Source organism: Drechmeria coniospora, chromosome 01, assembly GCF_001625195.1.
Source record: "Drechmeria coniospora strain ARSEF 6962 chromosome 01, whole genome shotgun sequence".
Classification (NCBI taxonomy): domain Eukaryota; kingdom Fungi; phylum Ascomycota; class Sordariomycetes; order Hypocreales; family Ophiocordycipitaceae; genus Drechmeria; species Drechmeria coniospora.
In genome coordinates, this window is record NC_054389.1 from 6,938,739 (window position 1) to 6,960,172 (window position 21,434).

At 61.2% G+C, this 21,434-nt stretch overlaps 5 protein-coding genes across 5 annotated transcripts; 4 read left to right on the forward strand and 1 right to left on the reverse strand.

The window, feature by feature from the left end:
* Positions 1 to 193: 193 nt before the first annotated feature.
* DCS_01801 (Endonuclease/exonuclease/phosphatase) lies at positions 194 to 1,906 on the forward strand (the record flags this gene model as incomplete). Its single annotated transcript, XM_040799132.1, has 2 exons — positions 194 to 384; positions 496 to 1,906. 2 exons carry the CDS (start codon positions 194 to 196, stop codon positions 1,904 to 1,906), a joined length of 1,602 nt encoding a protein of 533 aa, XP_040660015.1.
* An 852-nt stretch (positions 1,907 to 2,758) lies between these two features.
* DCS_01802 (catalytic subunit of the PKA) lies at positions 2,759 to 4,713 on the reverse strand (the record flags this gene model as incomplete). The annotated part of the gene is made up of 4 exons (XM_040799133.1): positions 2,759 to 3,738; positions 3,846 to 4,134; positions 4,201 to 4,613; positions 4,659 to 4,713. 4 exons carry the CDS (start codon positions 4,711 to 4,713, stop codon positions 2,759 to 2,761), a joined length of 1,737 nt encoding a protein of 578 aa, XP_040660016.1.
* Positions 4,714 to 6,941: 2,228 nt separating this feature from the next.
* Positions 6,942 to 10,409, forward strand: DCS_01803 (GTPase activating protein; the record flags this gene model as incomplete). The annotated part of the gene is made up of 2 exons (XM_040799134.1): positions 6,942 to 7,367; positions 7,446 to 10,409. The coding sequence occupies 2 exons, from the start codon at positions 6,942 to 6,944 to the stop codon at positions 10,407 to 10,409; spliced, it is 3,390 nt and encodes a 1,129-aa protein (XP_040660017.1).
* Positions 10,410 to 12,054: 1,645 nt separating this feature from the next.
* DCS_01804 (oxidoreductase, short chain dehydrogenase/reductase family superfamily) lies at positions 12,055 to 12,867 on the forward strand (the record flags this gene model as incomplete). Its single annotated transcript, XM_040799135.1, has 2 exons — positions 12,055 to 12,297; positions 12,412 to 12,867. 2 exons carry the CDS (start codon positions 12,055 to 12,057, stop codon positions 12,865 to 12,867), a joined length of 699 nt encoding a protein of 232 aa, XP_040660018.1.
* A 5,265-nt stretch (positions 12,868 to 18,132) lies between these two features.
* Positions 18,133 to 20,308, forward strand: DCS_01805 (Pal1 cell morphology protein; the record flags this gene model as incomplete). The annotated part of the gene is made up of 4 exons (XM_040799136.1): positions 18,133 to 18,160; positions 18,508 to 18,773; positions 18,883 to 19,405; positions 19,479 to 20,308. 4 exons carry the CDS (start codon positions 18,133 to 18,135, stop codon positions 20,306 to 20,308), a joined length of 1,647 nt encoding a protein of 548 aa, XP_040660019.1.
* Between the last annotated feature and the right edge of the window lie 1,126 nt (positions 20,309 to 21,434).

Consider the following 21,434-nt stretch of genomic DNA (forward strand, 5'->3'; position numbering starts at 1 on the left):
GAAGCAACACTCGCACGGCGTTTCAGTGCAGCACCACGACCGCCGCCGAGGCTGCACGCAGTCGGGTTGCCAGGCGGGGCTGGAACTGACCGCCATCGCCCGGCCGCCCCCCCCCCCCCTCCCCTCCCCTCCCCTCCTCGCCGATCGAACCAATTCCGCTCCTCCACTGCATCAAGCATCGACAGATTTGGCGATGCGCATGCGGACATCGGCCGCTGAGAGTGCCGGGCCAGACCGCAGCGTACGCATGGCGCCCTCGACGCTTGACCTGCTGGTGGTCACCTTCAACTGCGCCAAGACGCTCGTCGACGGCGGCGTCTTCGCCAGGCACCTGCAGTCGGCCTTTGGCCAGAACGCAACGGCACTCCCCGATCTCGTTGTCCTGTACGTCGTCTTTTTTCTCTGCACGAGCGGGAGGAGAGGGCCGCTCGGGAGGATGCATGGGTGGGCTTCGCGGGCACGTTCGATCGGTGGCTAACGTCGACGCTCGTCCAGGTCCCTGCAGGAAATCGCACCGCTGAGCCAGGCCTTCATCGGCGATTACTTCCTCAGCCCCTACTTTGCTCGATTCGACGAGGCAGTCAACCTCGCCGCCTGGTGGCACGACGACGACGATGCTTCGGTGACGTCGACGGACGTGGCGAGGGCGAAAAGGCGGTACACGCTCGTCAAGGGCCACAACGTGGGCTACACGGCCATCCTGCTCTTCGCCCGCGATGCCGCTCGCGTGCGGAAGCTGCAGGAGGCAGAGGTCGGCTTCGGCGCCGCCGAGATGGGCAACAAGGGCGCCGTAGGATTGCGGGTGCTGTACGACGCCGCCGAGGCCGCCGAGGCCGTCGGCGGAGAGCGGTCGACGGAGCTCACGTTTGTGGCGACGCACCTGGCGGCCATGGAGTGGAATCTCGCACGACGCAACGCCAACTGGGCGGCCATCATGCGCGGCCTGACGTTTGGGAATCCCGAGGAGGCCGTGGAGCAGATGGGCGGCCAGGACGGGTCGCCGTCGGCTGCCGTCGCGGCCGACCCAGCTGACGGCACCTCGGGGGAGCGTCGAGGTCTGCTTCACGAAGAGCACGACGAGCAGCGCGCCCGGCTGCAGCGCCGGCTCCACGACATGTCCGTCTTCAAACCGTCGTCGCACCTCTTTGTCGCCGGCGACCTCAACTACCGCATCTCGACGACGTCGCCGCCTCCCGGCGCGGCCTTTCCGAGTCTCGACCCAGCCTCGGAGCACTACTACCCAACATTCTTCCCCCTCGACCAGCTCACGCGCGAGCGGACGGCCGGGAGGACGCTCCACGGGCTGACGGAGCATGCCGTGCGCTTCCCGCCGACGTACAAGTACGACGTGCAGCCGGCCACGCGGCAGCCGGAGACCGAGGTGCCGTGGACGTTTGCGCCGCACCGATACCCGGCCTGGACCGACCGGGTGCTCTACCTCGACCTGCCGTCGTGGGTCCGTGGGAGGGAGGAGGAGCCGCCGGAGGAGGAGCCGGAGGAGGAGGAGCCGGAGGACGGGCACGAGCGTCGATGCATCGACGTTCGCGCGTACGACGCCTTTCCCGTCATGCGCACGAGCGACCACCGCGCCGTATTCCTACGGGCCACCGTACCGCTCGTCCCTCCCGACCAGCTCGCGCCCCCTGCTCCGACGCCGTCGTCGTCGTCCTCTTCCTCCTCGTCGCGACGGCAAGGCAGCGACGCCGATGCCTCGACCGACCCTCGCGTTCGTCTGCCAGTCGAGATTGACCCCGAGGCCTGGGCTCGGCGCAAGGCGGCCCGACGCAAGGAGCAGCTCGTCGGCTGGAGCATGTTCCTCTGGAGCACGCGGGAAGGCGCCTGGATCCTGGCGACACTGCTCGCCGCCGGGCTCGGTGCGTACTTGTTCTGCGGTGCGGCCGCGTAGCGCTCTCCTCCGATGCGGACCGATTTGGATTTATACACCTGTCTGTGTTCGTCTGTTTCTTTCTTTGTCCGTTACGGATCGATGTTATGATGACCGGGAAGACTCATTCGAGCGGGCGCATACATGCACATGTATGTATGCACAAATGCTCTTGTACATACATTTTACGAAGACGAGGTTTCGGTGCGTCACGGGTAGATGGCGATTCATGTTGGACGACAACAACTCCGATGGCCACTGCGGTGGCTCGCGCTCATCATTCTCAGCAGCTGGTACCGATGAGTTCGGGACCCGAATGTGTGCGTGTGAATGTATGTATGTATGTGTGTGGTGTGTGTGTGGTGTGTGATGTGTGCGTTGCGTGTGCGTGTGCGTTGCGTGTGCGTGTGCGTGTGCGTATGTGCGTGCACGAGCGTACAAGAAGTATGCCCCGGCGACAGGGTTCTAACCGTTCACGAAAATCCAACCTCTTCGCTCTCAGTCTCTCGATCCCAGTCGTCCGTACTCCGTCTCCCATTCCCCGTTCCCGCTACCCTGTCCCCCGTCCTTGCGGCGACGGGCCAAATTCATTCGTTCCGAGAAGATGAAATACAGGATGAGGTCCCTCTCCATGCCACATCGTTTGCGAATCTAAGCGCAACAAGCCGGAAGAAAAAAGGGCGCGTGCGACAGCATACGAAAGCATCAAAACAATGCCTGCCGGGTCCTGGGCCACGTAGTCACTGCCAGAGTGAAGCACACGCCATCCGCGGCGCTGCCGATTCACCTCTCGCAGGGGGTCCAGGCCAAGTCGGACCGAGGCATGGCGAAATGGTGCGGCGAGGGAAGCAGGCTCTCGTCCTCGCGAGCCGCTCAAAAGTCTTCAAAGTACCGGTCGTACTTGCGGGCCATCTCGGGCGTGTAGGCGGAGGGGCCCTTGGCGGCGTCGTCGTCGGGGTAGGTGTCGAAGCACTGGGCATCGCCGTGGTAGCGCACGGGCGGGACGATGGGCGCCGGGCAGCGCCGCTCGAGCAGGCCGTGCCAGTCGACGGCGGCGAAGAATGGGTGGGCCTTGACGCGGGCGGCACCGCCGGAGATGTTACCGAGCCGGCGGGAGCGGTCTACGTGGCAGAAGGCGCGGATGATATCCTTCGCCTCGACCGAGAGGGCGGGCTCGCGCGGGAACGTCACCGGCTTCTCGACAATCTGCCGGTAGATCTCGATGGGGTTCTGGTGCCAGAATGGCGGGTAGCCGGTGAGGAACTCGTACAGGAGGATGCCGAGGGCCCACCAGTCGACGGCGGTGGTGTGGCCCTTGTTGTGGATGACCTCGGGGGCGAGGTACTCGGGGGTGCCGCAGAGGGTGTAGGTCTCGACGGGCCTGTCGTCCTTGTGGCCGAGGCGCTTGGCGAAGCCGAAGTCGACGAGCTTGATGTGGCCGTCGCGGTCGAGCAGGAGGTTCTCCGGCTTGAGGTCGCGGTAGGCGACGCCGCCCTGGTGCTCGTGCAGGTACTCGAGCACGAGGACGATCTCGGCGGCGTAGAAGCGGGCAGTCGGCTCGTCGAAGCGGCGCATCCTACGCAGGTAGCTGAAGAGCTCGCCGCCGGGCACGTAGTCGAGCAGCATGTAGAGCGAGTCGTGGTCGGAGAAGGAGGCCAGCAGCTCCGTGACGAAGGGGTGGCCGGCGACGTCGGAGAGGATGGCCAGCTCGTGGCGCACGTGGTCGACCTGCTTGAGGCGGACCACCTCGGACTTGCGCAGGATCTTGAGGGCAAAGACTTGGGGATCCGGGTCCCGGTCTAGGGGTAGGGACGCGTTGGCGGGGCGGACGAGGCAGACGCGCGCAAAGGTGCCTTGTCGTATTTTGGCTCTCGTCATCATTTGATTCTCCCAGCAACAGACGAGGGGGGGGGGGAGGAGATGGATGGGTTTTTTCCCACGCTCGCGGGAGGAAACAAACCTGTGCCGAGGGTGCGAACGAGCTCAAAGTCGCCGAGGTCAAACTTGTGCGTCGGCGGCGGCAGCAGCTCTTCTCGTCCGCCTGGTCCGTCCCGTCCCGCCCCTCCGCGGGGAGCCTCGCCGTCGCGGGTGTGGGAACAGGCATGAGGATTGGTGTGAGCGTGCGGCGCGGGGAGGGCGGCAGCCTGCGCGTTGACGACGGTGGCCGTCATGTCGACGATGGATCTCGACCGTCGGCGTCCGTATGGTTGCCGCGGCAAAGGTGGTGGTTGCGAAGGCGGTCGTGGTGGCTATGGCTGCGGTGGTGGCTCGCTGTGGTCGTAGCTGTTGCTGCAAGTCGTTTCCCCGAGACGTACGTGCGTCGAGGGATCGGTTGAACTGGTGGCTCGGTGGCTCGAGGTGTCGGAAGGGAAGAGACAAACGACGAACGAGGGTGGCGACGGTTCCTGCGATCGAGCCTCGCCTCCTCGTCCCGGTTGCCACTCTTCGTTGGCTTCAGGTTCGGCAGCGGTTGCGGTCCATGGCCGGCTGCCAGCGAGCGAGTCTCCTGGATGCGCCGCGGTTGCGAGACGAGATGGGGGAGGACTGTGAGATGAGGGGGTTCGGAATCCTGGGTTGGCGGTTGTCGGCGGGGAAGGCCGGAGGTTCAGCTTACGAGCTGACGAGCTCAGCCGCGTCCTCTTGAGGAAGGCGAAGGCGAGGTCAGGCTGCTGCCTCCTGCTCCTAGCGGCGGCGCCTCTCCTTTCCAATGACGCAACCAACCCGTTGGCTGCGGCGTTCCTGCTTGGTACCTGCTACATGTACACTGACGTACCTAGGTACTTGGTCCTGGATGAGGGATATGCGATGGGGCCGAGTATAGAGTACATGCCCTCGCAGCGACAGATGTACACGTCGGTACTTGCATGTACATGTGTAAATGTGCGTTTTCCCGTTGGCGCCCGCTGTGCATGTATTATGTCGTGGCGCCCATGTCGGTACATGTACGGAGTACAAGTAATAATTTCTGGTAATGTGTTTAATTAGGTACTTGTACGGATACGGAGTAATTACAGTAAGTATTTAATAATTATTGCCTGTAAGTACTGTAAGTACTGTACTTAAGTACTGTAAGTACTCCGTACCCCGTGCAAGCTTAATCAACTCATTAATTCCTCCAAGTAATACTTACTCCGCACGTACTTTATATATTCACAACTTTACTCTCCCCGTGGCTGCTCTGCCGCATCTTTACCGTCCCGTTCGCAGTCAAAGGCAGAGCAGGAAATGAAGAGATGAAAGTTTACTCTCTTTGCGTTGCGCGCATTACCGTAAACCCCCCCAGGAACTTGGGGTATGTGTGCTCTCGCCCCTCGAGACCGTTGCACGCGCACATGGTCACAACTGAGGATGCAACGTTGTTTGATGCAGGCCAAAAAGTCCTCACCGGCACTTCGGATTGACCTCCGCTCACCTATCCCAGCTTGCTTACATGTGCACGTGAGAGCACTCCGAGACTCGTGCCTCCTGTGCCGGCAGCGTGTCTCTCGCAGCCATCGGCGAGGACACGCATGGCCGGATCCGGGCACGTGGAAAGAACTCGACGAAACGGACAGCAGGGAGAGGCCTGACGAGTAACGAGGGGGGGGAGGCCGCGGCGCGTTTCCCGAAATGGACAGTCGGGCGAGTGTACGGGTGTAGGGTAGGCAAGGTTCGTGGTAGTTTGGCAGCTGCGTGTGCTTCATGCCCATTGGCGAGGAGGTTGTACGACTGCTCCGTACTTTGTGGTATTACTACTCTACTGTACTTGGGAAGTAGTATATATTTTTGAAGTGCTTCCAAGTGCTGCAAGTAAACAAGCATTGGTGAGTGGGCTGGGACGTGTATTGCCGTGGGTGCTTGTTGTAGTTGCACACGAAATACTTGCTGTACTTGCAAAGGACAGAGCACACGCCAATGCGTTGGCACTTATGGCTACAGCACTTACCAGAGTAAGATGCACTTGTCGCGGGTGCAAATTACCTCTCTTACCATGCTGCAAGTACATGTGCGTCCAGGTTAGGTACTTTGCAAGTAGTACAGTACCTACTAGGTACTAGTACCTAGTAGTTGACACTACAGTACAGTGCCACTGTAGTTACTCCGCAAGTACTCCGTAAACTGAGGTGCAGTTGCACTGTGGTATTTCAAAGAGTCCTGGTCCTGGACGCCGCTACCACCCGATATTTCATCTCGCACCAGCGTGATGCATACAAGCTACGGAGCACTCCGTACAACTGACCAACTTCACACGACAGTTGCGAGCACGGAGTGTTGGCCGTTTGCAGAGTGCTGTGTTACTCTGTACCTGTACGTGCTAGGTACGCAAGTACAAGTAAGTTACTAATTACCTAGGTACCTAACTACCTACGTTGGTACCTAGTAATACCTACTAGGTACCTAGTAGTATTACTACTGCTAGCATTAGTACGGGGCACTGTACACGAACTCCTCTACTTACTTGTGCGGAGTATTACTTGCGAGTACGGAGTAATTACTGTAAGTACTACATACTAGGTACTGTAGTAGGAATGGTTCTCCGTACTACGTACTAGGTACTACTAAGTACTCTCACTACAAGCACAAACCATAGTAGCGCAATTGGATGCACCTCCCTGGCTGCGTACAGCACACGACCAAGTACCAAATTTCAGCACTGCATGGTGCTGTCGGCAGCGCGTGACGGCCCTCCAATGGCTCTCCAGCATTCTGCACCGCTGAAGCCCAGGCACCACTCCCCCCCCGAGGCTACGGTACGTTCGTTCAGTGAATGAATGTCTCCCCCCCCGTCCATCCACCACCACAAACACCAATACCGCTCAGATCAAGCCACCTCACCCATCCCATCCCATCGTATGCCGTCCCCATTCCAGCACCGACGCTGCCAAAACAACATCGGCCCACGACACCATCCCATCGTCGGCTCTCCCAATTGAACATCCTTCGGCCGACACCAACCCTCGCAGCGTCCCCCCCAGCGTCCGACGGCCGCTCGCTCGCTCCATCCGTCGTGCTGGCACCCGCAATGCCGCGACGCTGACGCTCCCCCCCCCCTCCTCCCCCCCCGAGCCCCGACACCATGTTCTCCAACTTGACGACCATCGTGCAAAAGGCTCAGCAGCTCATCGATCCGACCCAGGGGCTCAACCTCTCCGACTCCGACCGCAACCCGTCCAAGGCCTCGCTCTTCCAGAGCCAGTTCCGCCTCCCCGCCTCCCAGACGCCCCTGTACGAGATCAACGCCGAGCTCACCATCCCGCCCTCCAACGCGAGCCGCACCGGCAAGGACCACGACCGGGGATGGCACTACGCCGGCAAGCTGCACCTCTCCGAGGCCTACATGTGCTTCTCCACGACGCCGAGCAGCTTCGTCCCGTCGGCGAGCACCTCCCACTCCTCCGTCTTCACCGGCCAGACCCACGGCGCCGGCCCGAGCGGCAACGGCTTCACCTTTCCCCTCTGCGCCATCCGGAGGGTCGAGAGGCTGAATAGCCAGAATTTCCAGGTAAGCCGCCGGATGCCCGCCGTCGTCGTGCCCCGAAGGCGCCTTCGCTGACGAGGAGATGCCCCCCGCCCGACGTAGTTCGCGCTCGCCATCACGAGCTGGAACGGCCTCCTGGCCGACAAGCCCAAGGGCAAGGAAGGAGACGGCGACGGCAAGGATGGCGTCCGAGAGCAGCGCATCACCATCCACCTCGCCGGCACCCGCCAGGCCTGCGAGCGCTTCTGCGACGGGCTCAAGCGAGGCCTGCGAGCGGGCGTCGGCAACGTCGGCAAGCTGCGCAAGGTCGTCGCCGAGTGCTACTCCGAGCACCTCCTGCGGTCCGAGGAGCGGAAGAACGCGAGCCCCCCCGACGCCGGGCTCGGCATGATCTTCCGATACCCCGGCGACGCCAAGAAGCTCCGGGACCGAGCCAAGATGCGCCTCTGGGCCGAGTACCTGCGGGACAACGGCCGGAACGTGACGCTCGCCCGCCAGCCGACCTTCCACAAGCTCATCCGCGTCGGTCTCCCCAACCGGCTGCGCGGCGAGATCTGGGAGCTCACCTCGGGCTCCATCTACCTGCGGCTCGAGAAGCCGACGTCGTACGGCGACACGCTGGCCAGGTTCGAGGGCCAGGAGTCGCTCGCCATCGACGAGATCGAAAAGGACCTCAACCGGAGCCTGCCCGAGTACCCGGGCTTCCAGAGCGAGGAGGGCATAGGCAGGCTCCGGCGCGTCCTCACCGCCTACAGCTGGGTCAACGCCGACGTCGGCTACTGCCAGGCCATGAACATCGTCGTCGCCGCCCTGCTCATCTACATGTCCGAGTCGCAAGCCTTCTTCCTCCTCTCCGTCCTGTGCGACCGGCTCGTGCCCGGCTACTACTCGACCACCATGTACGGCACCCTCCTCGACCAGAAGGTGTTCGAGTCCCTCGTCGAGAGGACGATGCCCGTGCTGTGGGACCATCTCGTCCGGAGCGACATCCAGCTGTCCGTCGTCTCCCTGCCCTGGTTCCTGTCCCTCTACGTCAACTCGATGCCCCTCATCTTCGCCTTCCGCGTCCTCGACGTCTTCTTCGTCGAGGGGCCCAAGGTCCTCTTCCAGGTCGGCCTCGCCATCCTCCGCATCAACGGGGAGGAGCTGCTCGACGCCGCCGACGACGGCGCCTTCATCTCCGTCCTCAAGGCCTACTTCTCGCGCCTCGACGAGTCGGCCCACCCGAGGTCGGAGAACCCGAAGCTGCGGGCCGTCACGCGCTTCCAGGAGCTCATGGTCGTCGCCTTCAAGGAGTTTTCCGCCATCACCCACGGCTCCATCACCGACCTGCGCCTGCAGAAGAAGGATGCGGTCCTCAGCAACATCGAGAACTTTGCCAAGAGGACGGCGATCCGGAACCTCGGTCCCGACAGCAAGCTGCTCGCCGCCGACGAGCTGAGCGCCCTCTACGACCGCTTCTACAGCGTCCTGTACGAGCGCCAGCAGCGGGACCACGTGCTCAAGGAGGAGGAGCGGCGCAGGGCCAAGACCGGCCGCATGCGCGCCTCCGACATCTTCTCCGGAGCCTCCCAGGCCCAGGGCCAGGCCGTCGAGAAGGGACGTGTCGGGCTCGGGCCGAGCACGAACCTCATGGACTACGACGCCTTCCGGGAGTTCCTCGCGAGCATGTCGAGGTGGGCCATCTCCGACTCGCCGGGCCAGACGAGGCGAGAGTCGGGCGCGGAACCGGACCGGCTCTCCAAGTTCCACAGCACCCGGCGGGCCGCCGAGACGCCGTCCCCGTGGGGCGCCGGGCCCGAGCCGGCCGAGCACGACTTCCTGCGACGGCTGTACAAGAGGTGGGACGTCGACGGCAACGACGCGCTGACGCTCCAGAACGTCGTCACCGGCCTCGCGGGCATCAAGGGCAAGCACGACATCATGGGCACCATCACCTACTTCTTCGAGCTCTACGACGACGACGACGACGGCAAGGTCGACCGGGAAGGCATCCTGAGGATATCCGAGGCCCTGCTGTTCCTGTCCCGACGCGGACTCGAGGGCACGCTGAGCGCCGGCGCCTCGAGCACGGCGCTCAACGGGGACGCGCCCGGCGCGAACGAGTCCCAGGGCAGCCCCAACGCGGGCATGACGAAGAACGAGCGATTCCTCGGCAGCGTGAGCGCCTTCATCCGACGTTGCTTCGAGTACGCCGACCCGGATCACCCTCAGAACAAGCAGGCGACGGAAGATGGCGCCGCGGCGGACGCGGGCGCCTTTGTCATCGGGGACGAGGACGACGACGACGACGACGACGATCTGATCGGCCTCGACGACGCCCCTTCCGATCCGACGCGGACGGCGACCGGCTCGACTCCGGTCTCGGGCGACGAGACGGTGACGGAAACGGACACGGATGGCACCGGCGGCCCGACGCGCCGGGTATCCCGCGTCAAGGCCGAGGCGGCCAACGCGGCGCTGGACCCGGCCAACCCGCTGCACATCACGCTGCCGACGTTCAGAATGGTCGTCTTGGCCGACGAGCTCCTCGAGCAGTTCTTCGAGTCCTCCTTCCCAGCCTCCTTCCACATGATTGACGGGGTGCAGAGCGCGACGCCGACGCCGTCGAGCTCGCTGACGACCTTTGCGAGCCTCGGCTTCGGCGCCAGGCCGCCGGCTCTGTCGCAGACGGTGCTGCCGGGCGCCGGACGCAGCCTGCGCGGCGTGCTGGACAACATTGTCACGGACGGGATGCGCGTGGCGACGGAGGTGCGGAGACGGATGGAGGAGGCGCAGAAGGAGCTCGAGAAGAGCGCGATGCCGAACCAGAGGCACGACGAGGACGACGAGGACGACGACGACATTGGCGTCGCCGTCGGCGCGAGGAAAGGGCGCAGCCAGGACATGGAGCGGCGGTCGGTCCATAGCGCGGACCGCGACCTCCTCGACGGCCTCGACGCCGAGGCCGGGGCGCCGGCCAAGGACGAGGGAACGAACCTCATCGACATGGATCCCCACTCGGGCAAGAGCCGAGCCGAGAGGCCGTCGACGACGGGCACGGCCGTGGTGGAGTTTGAGGGGTGAGAGTTGCCGGGCGCCGTCGCAGACGCACCTGCGACGACGCAAGAGCGAAGCGCTCGCAAAGGCAAGGTCGAGGAGGGGTGAGATGTTGCCGCATCGCCGCACCGGTGAGTAGTTGGGTATGGGTCACCGCCACGGCACCGGGCAGAGCAGACGGGCAGAGGGAATCAAAATGGCGAGCGGGCGCGCTGCTTTCTTTGGACGCACGCTGTGGGTGGCGACAGATGCACACCCGCTCGCCCACTGCCTTGGGATAGAGAGAAGGAGGAGGGGCTTGGCAAGATGCGAGGGTTCAGGACGAAAGGGAACGAGCAGCAAGAGTCGAGTCAATTCGAGTCAATTCGAGTCAAGCCAAGCCAAGCCAAGCCAAGTCAAGTCAGGTCAGGTCAAGTCAAGTCAAGTCAAGTCAAGTCAAAATCAAGTCAAGTCAAGTCAAGTCAAGTTGGGACAGGACGGGGTGCACCCAGCCGACGAGCGGTTCGTCGTACAAGCATGTGCATGCACCGCTGCCCGGACGTCGATCCGAATCGGTGACGGCGTTCGGTGAAGCCGCTTGGGCGAACGAGGATGACGGGGATCTCTTATCAGCACGGCTGTCAGTTCTACATATATGAATACATACATCTACGAGCGCAGCAACGAAGCAGCCTCGCAGCATACTTTTACGTGCAGGCACAAGACTCAACCACGGACGGCAGCGATGGGAGAGGAGGATGGCAGGATGGCATGTACGCTGGTTCCTCGGCTCATCGGATGCGCCGCAGACGAGTATCTTGAGCACATGTAGGTGTTGGTATACTGTCTGTCGATGGGGGAGCATTCGCGTCAACTGACAGTCGAACTTGGGCGGCCCTGCGGCCACGGCCGGTGGAACTGAACCACACGCTTCTGCCGTTGTCTTGCCGTTGATCCATTCGTCCTGTCGTGACTGGCTCGTGGAGTAGACACGCTGCCCGTGGCATGCAATCCAAGGCACCGGCGCCAAGTTCGTCCACGGCGAGACGCCAGCGGCCGTCAACTCGTGGCAGACGAAAGTCGGCTTGCCGCTGGTCCTCTGACGCCGGTTGTCGGCCGGATCTATGATGGCTGTGTCAGGTTCATGAGCCGTATCGATGGGGGTGAAAGGAAGGACGGAGACGGAACACTGGCCGGGGGATTGAGGAGGTGGGAGGGTGGAGGAGGGGTCGCCGGAGACAGAACCCGGCCCGGGGGATGGAGGAGTTGAGAGGGACGAGGTCGAGGAGCTTGGAGGTGTTGGCTGCCGAGGCTGGTGCGAAGCTTGCGTCATCTGCTCGATCAACCCCGCCCGCTGGCAGGCAGGTTGGGAATGGTAGGCTGGGAGTGGTGGGTTGGGGTTGGTAGGAGAGCTGGCGGACGACTTGACGTGCGATTTCGAAGCGTGCGCGGTAGGTAGGCGGCATTGCCAGAACCTTGGTCACGCCGAAGGCCAGTGTTGGGGAGAGGAGGCAGTAGACAGCCCGCGGCAGAGTGCACGAGACGACGCACCAAACACCACGTCACCAAGCACCACGACACCAAACACCACGACACCAAGCACCACGACACCAAGCACCACGACACCAGGCATCACACCAAGAATCACACCAAGCATCACACCAAGCATCACAACAGATACCAGACCATCACCATGTCCACCGTCCTCATCGTCGGCGGCACGCGCGGTCTCGGAGCGAGCCTCGTTCGGCTGTACTCTGCCCGAGCCGACGACGACAGCGTCGTTTTCGGCACGACGAGGTCCAACATCATCCCCGCCGGCTTCCCCGTGCCCGTCAAGTGGCTTCCCGGAATCGACCTCATGCTGCCGAGTGCGGCCGACAGCTTGGCGAGGCAGCTACGCGACCCCCACGAGTCGGCGTCGCTGTCGACGGTTGTGCGTCGGATCCCAAAGCCCAACCCCCCCGGATGAGGCTCGACCTCCATGCCAACGAGGCAGGTGCAGACCCCGTCCGTGACGTGTCGCTGATCTCGAGGGGCGCGGAAGCAGATCATCACGGCCGGCCACTTCACGAGGGAGGACCTCACGACCAAGGGACCCGACTGGGAGGAGGAGCAACGAATGTACACGACGAGCGCCATCGCGCCCGTCTTCGTCGTGCACCGGCTCTACCGGGCCGGCCTTTTGCGGAAGGGCGCGCGCGTCGTGCTCGTGTCGTCGGAGAGCGGCAGCATTGCCCTGCGGCACGAGCACGAAGGCGGCGGCAACTACGCGCACCACGCGAGCAAGGCGGCGCTCAACATGGTCGGCCGGCTGCTGAGCCTCGACCTCGCGGCCCAGGACATCGTCGTGAGCATCGTGCACCCGGGCTTCATGCGCACCGAGATGACGGCCGGCGTTGGATTTGACAAGTACTGGGACGACGGCGGCGGTGAGTCCGTTCAAGGTTGCCCGTCGATGCCTGCCGTCGCTGACGATGGGCCCTTTGCCGGGTCGCCGACGTAGCCGTCACGGCCGACGAGGCGGCCGCGAGCCTCATGGACTGGATCGACGGGCTCGACATGTCCAAGTCGGGCGAGTTCTGGGCGCCCAGAGGACCGCGTGGGTGCACACGGCACCATCCGACGACGCCGTGACGGCCGCTGACTTGCACCGTGGGCAGGCGACATCGGCACGGCCGAGGCGGTCATGGGCCGAGAGCTGGCGACGCCGCTACACCTCCCGTGGTGAGGGAGCGAGGAGGAGAAGAGGCCGTCGCCCACGCACCCGGCTTTCTGGCCGTGATTGCTCGAATCTCGATGGAAGCAACGAGCAGTTGGCCGCGGCCGGCAAAGGCCGAGAACGGGGTCCCAAGCAACCAGGCCAGGAGTTGCGGGGCATCCAGGGGCATCCATCAGGGTTGGCGAGCCAAAGCGTCCGAGGGAAGGCAATACGTAAAGGCCGGCGGATGAGGCGCCGTGATGTCTGTCGAGTGGGAGGCGAGCCCGTGATGCGAGGGCCATGCAGAAATTGATGTTGGGGAATACACCAGCATAATGACGCGACGAATTTTGCAAGCACAGTATTAATACTTTGGACCTTGCTCGAGTAAGTACTGCGGACCTGCACCGTGCCTGCACCGTGCACGGTGCAGCTACCGAACTAAGCATTAGCGCACACGTAGGTGTTCTTGCACAGTACTCTTTACTCCAGTATACCGCCTGCTTGCCCTACAGATACTGGAACATGACATGTGCATTTACAGTGCGTGCGTGCAGCTGCCCACAGTGCAAGTACCTAGAATACTGTGCATGGAGGATTGTTTCGTACTGTACATGCGTGCCGGGGGCTGCCTGCCACGCACAGTACCTTTGTTCCAAGGGCAAGTACACGCACACCGACGGTGTATTGCTTACGTGGCCATGCTCTAGCCGACGTCATTGTCCGCGCATGCAGAAGAAACATGAATTCGGGCCTGTCGCTGAGGGTGGAAAGTTTGCGCAAGGGCTCCCTCCCTGCTTGGGGGAGCAATTTGCATGGCTCATGCTGTCGATTTTTCGCATTTCCCTTGGATGAACGAGTTTGCAGTGGGTGCGCGTACGCCGTAGTGTCCGTAGCGTCCGTGGCGTCCCTTGCTAGCTTATTCCCTACAAGTGCAAGCACTACGGTACAGCACTAGGTGCCTACTAGGTAGGAAGGGTGCTGTGCTGTGCAGTACGCTTACGGTATGCCGTAGGTGCTCCGTCCGGTACTTGCAGTATTACTCTTAACAGGTACGGAGTATTACATGTGCAGAGTTCATGCAAGTACTCTGTACGGTTCTTGTTATTGCGAGTGATGCTCGCCTCTGTGCTGATGCGCTAGCTAATGAACTTGGTACCAGCATCCATGGATGTGACCAACTGGGCGCAACAGGTGAATGAACACATGTACACGCATGTACGTGCACGTGGTATGGAAACATGTATCCGGTTACGAGATTTCTGGCATCAATACCCCCTCGGCTTCGTGGAGCACGTCTGGCTGACTTGAGTCTGCTTGCACTCCGTACTCATGCCTCCCAGGCAGGCAGGGGATTCAACAGTTCTTCGGTACAAGTACTCCGTACAGTAGGTTCAAGTACGGAGTGCATGCACAGCAGGGAGTAATACTTGCAAGTAGGTGTACTTGCACTTGCTGGTGGCAGGACAGAGAGTGGTTATACTTGCACTGTACTTGGCGATGCTGTGAGCAACACGCAACACTTATTGTCGGTACGTACAGAGCACTTGCGCTTGTCCTCCGCAGTGTTCCTGTACAGCACGTAATTACTGTATGACGGCCGTGTCCCGGAATAGCGCGACATTTTTGGGTTCGATCACGGCTTTCATGGCTTGTCCGACACGCGTGGAAAAGAGTTTGATGGAAGAAAAGGAAGAGCACAGAGTGCATGAACGGTAAACAGACGGGCAGAGAAAGCTTCGGTAGCAACCAGGTTGCTGCCGAAGCGGATGATGTTTGACGCCGGCTGGGTTGGCGGGTGCCTCGGATCCGCTCACTCTCGCCGCCTTGGTAGTGGCAAACGACTACTGTATGCCCTGTGGCATCAACCCAAGTAGTGATACTAGCAAGTGCAGCACTCCGTACAAGTACTAGGTAGCATGTACACCGTACTTTAAGCACTCATACAGTCATGCTTATGCGAGCAAGGACTTGCACATGCACTCACTGATCAAGCAGCAGCACAGCCAGTACGAGTGACAGTGCACATGCACTGTACCCCGTACGGAGTACTTGCAACGCGGGCACGCACAATCGACGTTGTATTGCATCCAAGTATTTGCGCACTGGACACTCGGCTACCCGTTCTGGAACTCTCTCAACTGGCAATCGATATTGCTAGAGAGTGCAAAAGCACAGGTACCTGCGCGGATCTTGGTACCTGCAGCTACGTGCACTTGTCTGCGTAAGTAATGTGCAGGTAAGGAGTGCTCCGTGTTCTGTGCTGTAGGTGGACGACGGTGTACACTAATAAATACCACGCTGCGCGAAGAGTACACGCCGACGCTCCGTCAGAAAATGCACTGTACCATGGTGCAGGTGTGCTCATGTTCTGTACTAGGTACCTAGGTGGACGACTGTGCACACCAAACTACTAGGTACCTACGCTGCGCGAAGAGTAAACGCCGACGCTCCGTCAGCACATGCACTGTATCAGCAGTGCAGGTGTGCTCATGTTCCCTCCTTGTTGAACCCTCAACTCTTTGCACTGCAATTACTGTACACCTAATATTAATACTCTCATTCCGTACATGCACCTCCATGTGCAGTGCATACTTACATGCCCGGCCTACATGCACAGTACGCCGTGCTCCGCAAGTACAGTACGGTACATGGGCATTGCCGACCGAGTCCTCGCATATGCCGTCGGCCCCCCCAATTCATCATTTCTTCCCTCGCATCACCGCTCCCCCATACCCCCCCCCTGGCCACTTCTTATCGCGACCTGCCAAAAGCCAGTCATCCAGCCGCCATCCGACCCTCTCGCCGCGCGTTCGCCATGCGACGGGAGCGAGGCCTCCTCAATCTGACCCTTCCGAACTTTGTTGCCCGACTCGTCTTCCGACTCGGCTTTCCGTCTCGACAGCACTTGCAGGGGCACAACCGAATCGCGTCGAGCCGGGAAGCGCACACTTAGGTCCCAGTGGCGCGCGCCACCGCCCGTCAGCGGCGCTACCAAAGCATATCCACCGACAAGTACGAGAACTGTCCCTCGTTGTGATGAGAACAATAAACTGTGCTGATACGAGTCGTGCCGCATCTGACGCGGAGGTACGGAGTACTCTGGTGCCTGGTACTAACGGAATATCTGGACGCGTAGGTGATGGAGTGTGCACTTGGTAATTACGTAATACTTGGGTACTGCAAGTACAAACAAAGCCTACCCATCTCACCCTACTTTTGTGACAATGCATTAGTAAGTACTTGCAAGGACAAAGTACATGGTCATAATACATGTACTGTACACTTACGGTACAGTATGAGGGCGAGAACGCATTTTCTTGCGCTGATGCTAATATGGCACTCCATGCAGATACGGAGTACTGTACTCCGTACTTGGTGGTGCTATGTGACTACTAGGTACCAAGTATTAGGTAGGTACAAACCTGCTATACGGTACATGCACGTACAGCCTCTTACAAGTACTGTGCTTGTACGTAGAGTTGCCTATTTGCAAGTACAGTACGTCGTACGCCGCAAATCTCTCAACCGTGGAGCCACCAAAATCTTGTCAAGGAACCACCCCCGCGCGCATGGTAGCAGGGCTTGCGGCACCCGTGCAGGGCTTGCAGCACCCGTGCTCCAGGGCAAGCAGTTCGTACCTAGTAGTGCTAGTGCATCAAAGAATGGACTGTACCTGCTAGTACTCGTACATGGCACAAGTACCAAGTTGTGATTGTCCCTGTACTCAAGTACTGTACTGTAGGTGTAGTTATACTCATTCATGCAAGTACTTACTCCTGCTGCTACAGTACAGTGCTTACTTACGAGTACTCCGTACAGTACCTAAAGTAGTACGTAGGTGCAAATGCTCAACGACTACAGGGACCAGCTAGTTCATGTACTTACAGTACTCCGTACATCCATGCACACCGGCGAGTAATTAATACGAGCACATAAATGTACTTGCTTCTTAGCTTTGTGCATTTCCCACCCTGCAGTACAAGGACAGAACCGCACCACACGGGAAGATATTAGCGCTCAACGTACGGAGTACAAAGGACATGTACCTTCTGCCAGTCTGCTGGCACTCGCAAGTACTCCGTACATGTACAGTACTTACATGTACGTACCACTGAGCGCTGCGGTACGCATTCTCGCTCGCGCTTGGGTCGAAGAAAGTATATGCATGTACTTACTTACTTACCTAAGTACTCACCTACCTTGCGAGCCTCGCACGAGACCCTGAACCTCGCCCTCCCGCGTCCCTTTGCTGGCTTGTGCAAATCCTCCTCCCGCTTCACCAATCGCCAACCCAACCAACCCGTCTCCAACTCCAGCCCAACCATCCGAACCTGACCGGCAAGGGTGCAGGCAACCGGCACTGGCTGCACTCGCTCGCTTGTCGGCCCCCGATATCGTCGCCGCGCATTCCGACCCGTCGACTCCGTGGCACCGCACCCGCACCCGTGCTCGTGCTCGTGCCCCGTCACCCGTCCAACTCGTCACCGCCCTCGTCACTCGCAGCCGCCGGCTCTCTCCTTTCGACCTCGCCTTTCGTCCGATCCCAGGCCGAACCGTCGAATCAAAGCGGGGGACGCGTGAAACGATCGACAAGATCGGTCTGGCCTGGCAAGCCGTGGCACAAAGGGAATTCAAACCTCGTCACCACCACCCAGGCCCCCCCTCCTCCCTCACTCGCCCCCTCCCTACTCGACCTCTTCGCCAATCGCCGACGAGGGATCCTTTCCCTCCCCATCAGGACTGCCTCTGCGCTGGCGCAAACTGATTAGTTGCCATCGTGTGTGCCGTCGGTTTGCTGACCCCGGTACCGTCTCATCCCTCTGCCGTGCGACTCGTCCCTCGCTTCGCTCCGACGACGACGACGACGACCAAACCGGCAACCGGTCCTTCAAACCGCCCCGGGAACCAGCACAGGCCTGCGCCGGACCCGCGCCGAGCATTCGCAACGACGGCGGCCCTTCCAGCAGCCAGTACGCGGCGACGGGACCTCCTCACTTTGGCATTGGCAGCCATCTGGTAGCCATCTGGTAGCCATCTGAATCCGCATCATCGTCAACAACGTAAACAATGTCCGTCTCCGACAGCGGCCAGCCAGGTAAGGAATTGCCGATCCCCCCCGGTCGATGCTCGTTTCGTTCCACATCATCAAGTTCTGCTACACCTCTACCTGATGCATTTCCCCCTTCCCCCTACTCCCCCGCAGCACCAGCCAACGACAGCCCGGCGGCCGAACGGGCGGGCGATGACAGGTGGGTGTCGGCGGGCAGGCGATGGAGACCGGCCACTCGGCATGCATTGCCTATCGGCCCATTCAATCACCTCCTGGCTGCCCGGCCGTCGTGTGTCATCGGAGGGGCATTTGCCGTGTTTCACCTTCTGCTGCGCTCTCGAGCCCCCATCTGCTGTTGCCTGCTTTCATCCGCTGACCGCTCTCGCGCCTAGGGCAACCTCGGTCAGCCGGTGCCCAGTCCTCCGCCACGCTCTCCATAAACCTCTCTTCCAACAACCCGTTCCGCAACCGCGCGGCATCGCCTGCGAGCATCGAAGCCTTCTCCTCGCCCACCTCCCCATTCGACGACCCCAACCCGAACCCTCCCCGGCCGTTGTCGCGAAACCCGTTCATCGACCTTCCTTCGCCGCCGCTGAGGTCGCCCGATGCCATGTCCAGCCGTTCCAACACGAAATCCCTGTCTGCCGAAGACATTTTTGTACGTTTCGTCCCCGTCGGCCCTCCGCCTTGTTGCCCCCCCCCTTCCTTCTCCCGTGGCGCAAGCAACCGTCGGTACCGGACGTGAGGCTGACGGGCTCGACCGACAGGACTCCTTGACGCTCGACGACAAGGACGGCAAATCGGCAGCCGCCCTGCCCGCGCAGCGTCGCATGATGGATCGCCAGCCGATAGGTCGCCGAGGCGAGAGCCAGCCGCTCATGCCCGTCGCCACCGCCAAAGGTCATCACCGCCCGACGCGATCGCAGGAGGAGGCGATGAAGGCCCGCAAGCCTCAGGCTGCCGGCACCCGGCCGGCTGGTGGCGCCGATTCGCCCGTGCGAAAGCCGCCGCGCCGCTCGCGCCGCAACTCCGAATCGTCCGTCCTCGAGCTCAGCGCCCTCACGGCCGAGGAGATGAAGATGATCGAAGCGAAGCGGCTGCGTGACAAGCAACGCCTCGAGCGCGGCACCCGCACCTCGAGCCGCGACGCCCGCGACGGCAAGGACGCCCGCGACGGCAAGGACGCTCGCGACGGCAAGGAAGCCCGCGAGCCCAAGGAAAAGGCCAGGTCCGGTCGGCCAGGGCGCCGCATCGATATCATCGACCAGCTCGACGCCACCAGCATGGGCCGTAAGTCACCTCCGCTCCCGAAAGAGATGCGTGCCGTTCAAGCGACTCGCGTGCTGACCAACGACCTTCGCAGTCTTTCACCACGACGGCCCGTTCGACGCCCTCAACCCGCATCGAAATCGCCAAAACAGCCGGCGCGCGCCCATGCAGGCCTTCCCCAAGGACTCCCTCAACAACTCCATCGGCGGCGCCGGCCCCCTCAACTCGAACCCCGACCACTCCGTCTTCATGGGCCACGCGACGGACGAGGCGTTCCGGGACTACGCCGGCGGCGCCAAGAACAAGAACGGCTACAAGTACCCGCCCTCGCACGACGAGGCGGCCATCTTCGACCCCATCGCTCGCGGCGTCGTCCACGGCGACGAGACCCACGGCCTCGGCACCTCGACCTTCCTCGAGGGCACGCCGGCGGCGAGGACGGCCATCGCGCGGCGCGAGGCCGAGCAGGCCGAGGAGCTCACCTTGGCGAGCATCCAACGCAAGAAGTCGCTCGCCCAGCGCATCCGGCACATCAACAGGGGCCCGCGAGAGCTCAGCGTCCCCGGCCGCAGGTCGAACCTGGACTACTCGAGGCGATCGTCGGACCAGGTGCGCGGGAGCGGCTACGCCGGACCCGAGTCGAACCCGCCCATCTTCAGCGAGTTCACGCGGGGAGAGGATAGCATCAGCGTCAGGACGCCGAGCGGCGGCACCATGCCCCCCACGAGCCCGCCGCCGGCCATGCCGTCGAGGAGGCTCGGCAGCGGCGGACCTCTCGAGCGACGAACGACGACGGACGCGATCCCGGCAAACGACGACGGCGCCGGCAAGAACTCGGGCATACTGGGCCGCATGAAGAGCCTGAAGGGTGGACGTCGATCGAGGGCTGGCGATCATGGCCCGCCGGCGGGATCGGCGATGTAGGAGGAAGGTCGTCAAGCCGAGCCGAGCAGAGCAGAAAAGCGCAGCGATGAGAGAACGAGGGAGACGGAGAGAGAGACGAAGAGAAAGACGACGAGAAAGAGAAAGACGAAGGAGAGGCGAGCTGCTGGACGCGTCCGCGTCCCTTCCCGAGCCACGATGCGCGTGCGGAGGACGCAGAGCGGCACCTCCTCGCTCGCAGTCGTTGTTGGCGCCGCGGGATTCCCGCCTCAGGCCATGCGGTTCTTCTTGTTCCATAATTTGCTTGGGCGGCGTGATGGGGGGCAGCATCCTTCGACATGGGCGCAGCGGTCATCCGGCCGGTCAGCTGGTCAGTCGGCCAGTCGGTCGCGTAGGCGGACGACGGACAGACGGGTGGACGGACAAGGCTACGAGGGCAGGACACTACCACTACTAGTATCAGCAGAATCCCTAGGCAGCTTGCTACGAGGACGCATTTTTGTCATTCTATCATTATTTTCATTTCTAATTGTCGCCCCTTCCGCCCCGGACGTTTGGCTTCGCCGTCTTTGTCGTTGCCGAGCCGGTGACGGAGCAGGCTCTATTTTCAATTGAAGCTATCCATGTACACACTCTTATCATCCGCACACTCTATATCTATACGCACGTCCTATCCATGTACGATTCTCCATCCCTATGCAGCCTCTATCCGTATACTTGCATAATCCGTACATGGCATCCATCCTGTACATATAGCCAGTCCTTGTACAATATCCATCTGCATGCCGTGTACTTTCTCCATCGATTCAATACCGATACCAATGCCAATACCAATCAATACCAATGCCAGTACCGATAGTATTCAGATACGATATCCATTCATGTGCGTACTCTATCCAAATACATACCCTATCCGTATACGTATCCCATCCATAATAATCAACAGATTACGTGGATGACCGAGTAGATGTATTTGCAGGTGAAGCGAGAATGGACAACGTCAGGGGATGGGGGTGATGGATTGATTGGGAGGTGGCGGCGGCCTTAACTCACCGACTGACCTGACTAACACACAATATCATGACATCGGTCAAAACCTCAGGCACCGACAGCAAGCCTGCCTCCTCTCGTCAATCAAAATTTCTGCAACAGCACAAACATGAACCCC